Genomic DNA, 9,405 nt, shown 5'->3' on the forward strand with positions numbered 1-9,405 from the left:
AGATAAGTCCCCTGGGATGTATGTTCAAACTAACAAGAGCGCCAATAGTTTAAGTGGGGTAGTTTGTAATACTTCAATCACACATCTAGTAGATTGGGACACTTGTTCAGTTTATATGTTAAAGTACTACTCACTCCGTCCTTTTGATTTGTTATCAAAAGGATTGGACACGGAGTTTAAGAAATATTTATAAAGTTGTGAAAAAGAGAAAAAAAAGTAGGTGAAGTATTGAGACCCATTAATTTTTAATATATAAAAGGGAGATAGTGGGGTAAAAGTAGTGTGAAAATGAAGGAAAAGTGGGAAAATAATGGGAGTCGTTAACTATTTTTGGTAAGTTTTGAAATGTAAAGAAATGAATGGGACATCCCAAAAAGAAGACCGTAAAGAAATGAAAAGGACGGATGGAGTATTAGTAATTGCACCTACAAATCATGATCTTTTTTATTTGTCGTGAGTTTGTACACCACTCAAATTTGCTGCATTTGGGCGCGTAGACTTCGTCTTATTTTTCAATGAAAATCGAGATTTGACCCCATTTTCGGAAAAAGTTCAGGATTTGACCGGATTGTTGTATATATTTTCAAATTAAAAAATTATAGAATCTCAAATTTTTTATGATATATTTCGATGAGTTGACCTAGTTAAATAAGATGAACTTTCGCATTTTCATATAAACCCTAAGAATTTAAATAGTTTACTTTATGACATGATGTATACCAATTACCACATCATCTGAGGATTAAAAATCAATAATTTTGTCGCATTAAATACACCACATTATTTGTGGATTAAAAATTATTTTGAGAATTATTTTGTGATACCCAATTTGCGTATCAGCACTGTTCTTATAAATTTCTTTTAATACAGTTCGATTGAGAGTTACTATTGTTGTATCAAATTTGGTTGGTAATTAGTTGTACGTGAAAAAAGAGAGTTAAACTTGAGCAAATTAGTTGTACTAGTTATCAGATGCATAAGAGAGTTCCTCTGCCGATTCAACACTTCTCCACTTTGCCGATTTATATATTTTTGAACTTCTCCACTTGGCTATTCATATATTTTTTGAACATTACATCAAATGATCAATTGATATTAATTTTTTTAGAAATACCAAAATTAAGTAATCAAATTATATACGTGTAAAACTCTGTCAACTTTCAGCTTTAACTTACAGTAAAACTGATCGACATGAGTATATGACTAATTTTTTTATCAAAAAATCATTAAATTTTAAGTAATTTTAAGTAGTCAATTAACCATGCAATGTCAGCGTTTTGTTTTGGTCACCAATACACAGAAAATAAAAATCACATGTTTACGAATTACATTTCAGTCTAGCAACTACTTTACCTTAAGTTTGGGGGATAAGTAGACAACTATTTTCATCTCCACATTAAAAAGCTAAAAAGAAACTACTCAGAACTGAAGTACTCAGAAGAAAGATATATCTGTAATTATGCAATGAAAGATCATAGAAGTCTTCTTAAGCCCAAAGTGCAAGACATGACATTAGACCAGCTCCAAGGAAAAGTGCAAAATAAGATGCAACTTGGAGTCTGACATTGCAGCTCATTCTTTTACTCAAGAAATCCGCTGCAATGAGATCTACTAAAGACATGTAGATTAATATACCGGCAGATACAGAATCGAAGATGCCTTCTACAACCAATGCTCTTGGACTGTTGGGGTTGTAAAACGATGCTAGACCAGTCCCCGCAGCAATACCCACAGGTGTTGTTATCGCAAAGAAGCATGCCATCATTGTGCTGTGGAAGGTGCTAAACTGAGCCTGAGAAATGCAGCCTCCAAGTGCAAACCCTTCGAAGAACTGGTGGAATGCTAATGCACCAATCAAGGGTTTTATGGTACATGGGCTTTGTGAAACTCCTAGTGAAAGTCCAATGATGATTGAGTGTGAAACAATTCCAAGTTCCAAAACCTGTAAAGATCATAGCAATAATCTCAATAAATGCCAGATATTTCAGTCACCACAAAAAGTCCATGAAAAAGTTCTGAGTACCTGTTACTCTCAACTGGAAAAATAAATTTGGAATATTTTTCATTACACTTAACTTTGTCCTTGTCGAATCTGGAACCTAGTAGTGCTATATGTACATTCTTCAATCTTCCGTAGACAACTTAAAATAAGTGATTCTATTGCAAACATAAACCGGCAAGAGGCAAATAAAGGACTTGAACTTCAAATACAGAAAAAAGGATACAATTATACTTAAAAACAAAGCATAGGCTCAACACTGGTAAGTGGTAACTATCTTTCTAATTATTTGGTCAAGATATATAACTAGGCTAGTTATAACTTAACTGTTTGACAAAAATTACTTAGGGCTATGTAAACAATAATTAATCTGTAACGGTCAATAATTATGTAAGATGATTATCATTTCAATTGACAATGTTGCCTGCCAAATTAGTCACACGCGCTATTCTTTATCCTAACAAGTCTAGATTTATATTGACAGAAACTTACCCTAATTTTTATGATTCCATAATTTAGTACCATCAAATATCAAATATCTTAGTCACATATTATTATATTTGATCGAATTTTAACATCAGAATAATGAGCTGCTGCTGCCAAGTGCCAAAACTTTATTTACGCAACAAATAAATGCAAATTACTTTCCTGTAGGCTCTTTAAGTTACTAGAAAAACAATAGCAAGAGTGATGCAAGTGTCCCTTGCTCCAACAAGATGGCAAAGGGAAAACCAAAGTCAAAGAAGAAACAACATGAGAGAATTACCTGTGAAACAACAACATGCCTGATGCTACTCTCCACATTCCCACCATCAAATCCATGCGAGTGGGAGTGTGAATTAGTGTAGTCTTTAATCTTCCCATCGCAAGCCTCTTGTCCATGTGAATGATTATGACTATGATGAGCAGCATGAGCATGCATGCCCACAATGTGCATTCCTCCTCCATCCTCTTCACCAAAGACTTTTCCACCATTCTCATTAATCTCTGCAGCCACAACCCCTGATCCAGATACTAGATTGACAGAATCCACACCGGTAGCTGGAATCTGTTTCTCTTGCTTCCGCTCATAATATTGAGTTGCAACAAAGTCAACAACCAGGGTAATGAGAGCAGAAAACATTGCAAAAAATCCTGAGAATGGGAACTTTGACCAGGGGTTTGTCGGCAGACATTCATCAGTTAGGGCCTCTGTGGCATCCGGTAACATGTGTACAAATCCCGTTGCTAATATGACACCTGCAGCAAAAGCCTTGGCGGCAAAAAACAAATTCGAGTCTGTACGCAGAATACGACGTTTCTTGCCAATCAATGGCATTGCCACACCACAAACTCCAAAAAGAAGGATGACAGCTATAGCCAGCAATTTGAGGAACAGAGCTGCTTTCTCGTCACGACAAGTATCAATTTCATTACCAGTGCCGCCACAAGTAGCTGTCGACATTGATTCAGAAACTTTCTGCACCAAAGAGTCTTTTGTAGACGCACAGCGCCAATAAAAAGTTACAAAACAAATCACTCTGTAACCCATGACACAGAGATACTTCATACTTTGATACCTTGGTTGCAATTAAGTATGCAGACTGCAGAGTGTTTACAAATCAAAGAATTACCGGCTCTAGAAACCAATGTGCAAAAATTGCAAATTATGGTAAAACTCGAAACCTATAAGATAAATTAGTAAGTGGAAATTATCTAGAACAATAACATGCCCTAGCAGTATACAACAATGTGTGTGCAACTGGCAAAAAAACGAAAGAAAAATGCTAAATTACACAAAAAAAACATTTCCCTAAATTCTCCAATTTCATACCTCCCATATACAATGAACTATGACTATATGACACAGCACCTAACAAAATTGCAGAACCTTACTAAAATCGAGTAAACAAAGCTGTACAACATATCCAGAGAGATCGAGAGAGATTATAACGAAAGTAGAATTGCAGTGATAAACGAAACAAAACATAACGACTGATAGAGAAAACACTAGACTTCAACAGCAAAACTGTATAATACTCGTAAAAAACAAAGTACACTCACAGATCGTTTATTCACAAATCAAAAGATAATGAGCAAACGATTTCAGCGAAGCTCTAATACCATCTTGAGTTGTTAAACGGCCATTAAAACAGCAAAACAAGCTTTTACAGACAGAAGTTTGTTACCTCTTACAATGACTGGTCTATCTCTCTAAAACAACTAGTCTGCTACACATTTGGAAAAGCGGTAATGATAACAGAAGTGGTGTGGTGATAAGTTGTTGACTTGAAATGATAAGCTGACTACTAGAAAAGTGCAAAAATATAAACATGAAAGCACTAATCAAGATTCAAGCATCAATCAATCACTGTGTAATAACCTAAAATATGCTCCATTTTCCAAATAAACGCAAGACATAAAAATTTAAATCATACTCCCTCTGTTTCAAATTAGGAGTCCACTTTCGAAAAAATACGCATATTAAAAAACTCTAACATCACAAAATGAAGAGTAAAATCACCAGAAAAAGATCGAGTGTGTCGTGTGATTATGCCACTAAGTTCCCCAAGCCAAAGCCCAGGTGCTAATTCCTGCAAAAACACAAACAAAAACTAAGCCCGCACAATTCAAGAACCTTTAAATACACCAACATTACTTAAAAAATCAAATTTCTATATTGGGAAGAGTACCTCAATAAATGACATGGGTGTTAATATTTGATCAAATCTTGATGTGGGTAATCAACAGAATCTTAAAATATGACACAAATCTCTATAAACATGAAAAAATCAAGAAGAGGATGATGACACATTGTGATATAAAAATGACTATATGGGACGTTTTATCCTGCAGCACGCAGATGTGCTGGGCAGGATAGATTCCTATAGTTTGTTAGGATTTGGATTGTTTTTGTGTTGAAATGTACATGTAATGTGTATGTATGTGCAGAGAGAGAAGGAGAAATGATAAAAAATGTCGACATTATTCAAGGGTGGGAAGAGTTTGGATGAATGATACAAGCATTACATGTTGCGGTTTTAGTTTGTAGTATGGTTGTTATAATGTCGACACATTCATCATTCTGGGCGGTGCAGTAAAAATTTGCTTCATGCAGTAATCAGTAATTACTACTATATCCCTTATCTCTAAACCTGCAAATATTAAGTACCAGTCAAGTATTAAAGTAATCTTGCAAGTAGGGGTGAGCAAACAAAAACCGAAAAATCGAAACCGGACCGAAAAATCAAACCGAAAAAAACCGAAACCGACAGAAACCGGAAAAAATCGTAACCGAACCGAACTGACGGAACGGTTTGGTAACAGTTACGGTTTTACTCTAAAAACCGAAACGAAAAACCTGAACCGTTTATAATACATATAAATACATATTTAATTTTCTATTTATATAATTTTATAAATAATACATTATTAAATATATATATATAATAATTTTTTTTACCATAGTAGTCAAAATAAGGCTTCTGTGAGTCTGTTACTTCTTAACTTGGGAATAAAGGCCCCAAATGTCACTTTTGGGGGGTAAATGGCCCTCATTGTCACTTTGTGAATAATTGGCCCCAGATGTCACTCCAAAACGGTGTTTCGGGTGAAATTTTTGTTATCAATGAAAACCGCGATTTCGTGTTCTGTTTTGATTTTCTTTTTCAAAAAAAAAAATTGAAAACGCAACTTCAATTCGTGTTTATGGGGGCAAAACGCAATCTCAGAGTTTTTCATATTAACTCATTTTGGATCTGTGTTTTGATTTTTTTTTTTTGCATCCTGAGAAAAACTCGGTTAGAAACTGCGTTTTTACGAAAAACTCATTTTGAAACGCCGTTTTTATATTTATAAACTCAAGACGAGACTGCGTTTTTTACCGAAACAAATTCTGAAATTGCATTTTCAGCAAAAACTCGGTTTGAAACCACGTTTTTCAAGAAAAATAGGAAACGAAACTGCATTTTCCTTTTATTTAAAAAAAAAATTGTTATGGAAAAACTCAACACGAGACTGCGTTTTTCGTCTATTTTTAAAAACTTCACCCGAAATGCTGTTTTCAAGTGACATTTGGGGCCAAAAATTCAAAAAGTGACATTGAGGGTCTTTTTACTCTAGAAAGTGACATTTGTGACCAACACCCTTAACTTGGTATCTCCTGATACTTTGTTCATTTTCCTTTATATAACTTCTCCCGGCTACCTCGCGTCTTTCATGTTGTTTTTATCATCATATATTTAATTTTCTTTATTTTGTAGATAATAAAGTTAATAAGCTATATACGTTAGGTTATTAATATTTCTTATCATTGTATTAAAAAATTAAATTTAAAATTATAAAAATTAAAAATCGAAAAAAAACGTTCCGCACGGTTCGGTTACGGTTAATAGGTAGAAACCGAACCGAACCGACATGTACGGTTTGGTAACGGTTTTCAGTAAAAACCGAACCGAACCGAACCGTGCACACCCCTGGTTGCAAGTATTAAATAGTCTGGTAATCTTGTAATCTCGTGTCAACCTCAAATTGCATCTATTTGTTAACCGAAATTATCTTATTAACTAATATTTTTGATAAAATAATTGTTAACATGTAATTTAATGTAATATCATTACTTGAAAAAAAATGAAAATACTATTCTTGAATTAAAAATATTTATACTTAATTCAAATAATGAAAATTATTGTAAAATAAAAAGTGAACATATAAAAGTAAGGACACAAAATTTAGTAAACAATATTTGTAATCGGAATAAAATTATAAAAAAAATTATTTATAGAAAGTAAAAATATATACTTAAAAAAAAAGAAAGTATGTAAAAAAATTGAACTGCCTTGGGTAGCTAAAATTCTTTAATTTCAACTGAACATTTTTGTTTTTTATATGACGTTTTGATTTTTGCATGTATTTAATATATTTTGAATAAATAATTAGAAATATTATTTGTAATTTTTTTTGTAAATCAAAATTTACTGATAAAAAAAAATGTGACAACTATAAAAGGACGGAGAGAGTACTTCTTTTATGTGTTTCTGTTAGAATAATATAAGATCCTGGAAAGGGCCATTCCTCTAACACCTTGAGGTTTTAGAGTAACTGGGCGCCCGTGATCCACTCTTCGACCCATAAATGGGTTTTCGAGTGAGTGGGAGTGTTAGAATAATATAAGATCCTGGAAAGGGTCATTCTATAACACCTTGAGGTTTTAGAGTAACTGGTTCCTTAATAGTTTCGATTTATCTGCTTTTCTCGTACTTTTTTGAAATATACTTCTTTCGTCCTTTTTTATCCCTTTTAATTATCATATTTCTTTTTAATGGTAAAATTAACTATTTTTTTACCAATGATTAACCACTACTCTTGTATTATTTACAAAAAACAAAAAATTATTCATTGAAGTATATTAGATATACTTTCCAATGGTATATATTTATAATTCGGTTCAATTATAAAAATATTTATTTCATAGTAAACATTTAATTGTGTTTATTTTTATTATTAAATGAGAACTCAAAACAAGGATAATTTGTAATTCATCACACTTTAAAGCCTAAATAATATAAATTTACATTATTGTTAAACTCAACTCGAATATATTCAAAGTTTTACATAGACAAATTCTTGTATAGATCATTTTAGTAAAAGTATAATTTTGAAATTGGATCAGAGATGATCTAATTATCAATAAATTATGTACATATGTCATATTATTTTATAACAAAAAATGTATTATTCACTTAATGATCAATTAAAAAAAGTTGTAATTGCAAAATTATTTTTGGATCAATTAAAATTTTGTTAGGATTTTTTTAATCTATTTCACATGATTAACCATGAAACATTAAAAGGTATTGGAGAAATTTGAATTCTTTCTGAATGGAAAAAAATTAAGGACTCTTAAAAATTAATACATACACGATCACCACTTAAGAAGGATATACAAAGCAATTTAAGATAATACCGGTTAATTTATTAAGTATATTCGTTTATGAGGAAAAAATTTCTTCAATCATTTTATTTGAAAAAGTGAAGAAGAGAATTTGACTATTAAATTGATTATTTATTGCATTTAGAGAACCACTTAATATGCATGTTAAATGCATTCATTTGCACGGAATACAACGAGGACATTCATTTGCATAAAATACAAGTGAAGGTCAAACTTGTAAATGTAATCGTAAATGTTGATTACCGCACGGAGTAAAAGTTTACTGCATTTAGCAATCATGTATTTTTAGTAGCCTAGAGTAGGTTTTGAAGTATTCGTATAGTTTTGTTTATCAATTTATGTGTTATTTTAGTAGCCTAGTGGGTTTTGAAGTTTTTGTATTGTTTGTTTTCTATAATGTAGCATTTCTGAGATTTATAATCATGAATAGTATTCATATATTTTGTTATTTCAGAGAATAATTATCAAATAAATCACTTATTCCATTCCAATATATCAAGCGGATTACTGTAATTTTTTTATTTCTGTTGAGTCATTCATTAGATAAAATATAGCCCTTCGTTTAATATTTTAACAATGATAGACATAAAAAAACTGATATAACATTTTAATAGTTATTTTTGTAATGTATGCATTTCATTTAAGACTCGATCCACCTAAATACATCTGTATTGGGTTTTTAAGGTTATTTGTACCCATTTCAATTGTAATCGATTCAAATCCTACTTTTATTCTTTTCTTTTAATTGAAATGTTATATTTTCATGTAGACAATCCAAGTCAAATGTCACTCTGTTCCAATTGAAGTCCCACTTCAAGTTCATGTAGATAAATTTAACGTAATACGTTTATTTTAAGGGTAAACTAAATATAACATAATGTAGTGCAATCACTTAAATGTTGAGTGACTTAATTGGGACAAACAAAAATTGTAAGTGATCCGCTTGATATATTGAAGTAGAATAAGTGATCAATTTGATAATTACTTCGTTATTTTAGTATTTTGTTGTTTTTATATTATGTAATAATGTAATAAGTGTTTTACAAATTAGTGATTTATTAATTAATTCATTTTGTATGCAAGTTAAATTGTTTTTCATAATAATCGACTTAAAAGATGCGATAAATTCAATTAGTCTAAAATTTTCCCAACTTGTTAAAAATTCCTAAAATATAAGAAAAAATAATAAAAAAAGAAAAAAATAGAAACTTGATTATTATATTTTTAAAATAGTCATTGGACTCATATTTCAGATTCTTTTTATCTCGACCATATTATGTTGTCGGGTGTTGTTAATTTACGTATCACTTCAAATAAACAAGAGACAATTTCATGAGTGCAACCTAAATATGTATTTTATTAATATGAAAGACATAATCAAAGTTAAATCTGTATGGACGGGATACAAGACTAACAATATCATACTATTAAGACTATCAATATCATACTATCATGAAATTAACATGGCTTACAT

At 31.3% G+C, this 9,405-nt stretch overlaps 1 protein-coding gene across 2 annotated transcripts; it reads right to left on the reverse strand.

Moving 5' to 3' along the window:
- Nucleotides 1–1,426: 1,426 nt before the first annotated feature.
- On the reverse strand, nucleotides 1,427–4,967 carry LOC141675050 (zinc transporter 4, chloroplastic-like). Of its 2 annotated transcripts, none has more exons than XM_074481757.1 (4): nucleotides 4,672–4,967; nucleotides 4,503–4,572; nucleotides 2,766–3,472; nucleotides 1,427–1,942 (listed from the first exon to the last, which is right to left on the reverse strand). In XM_074481757.1, the coding sequence occupies exons 1-4, from the start codon at nucleotides 4,684–4,686 to the stop codon at nucleotides 1,487–1,489; spliced, it is 1,248 nt and encodes a 415-aa protein (XP_074337858.1). In that variant the 5' UTR covers nucleotides 4,687–4,967; the 3' UTR covers nucleotides 1,427–1,486. The 2 variants fall into 2 exon arrangements, with proteins under 2 accessions (XP_074337858.1, XP_074337859.1); XM_074481758.1 differs by having other exon boundaries at nucleotides 2,766–3,582.
- Between the last annotated feature and the right edge of the window lie 4,438 nt (nucleotides 4,968–9,405).

This window comes from Apium graveolens, chromosome 7 (assembly GCF_009905375.1).
Source record: "Apium graveolens cultivar Ventura chromosome 7, ASM990537v1, whole genome shotgun sequence".
NCBI lineage: Eukaryota > Viridiplantae > Streptophyta > Magnoliopsida > Apiales > Apiaceae > Apium > Apium graveolens.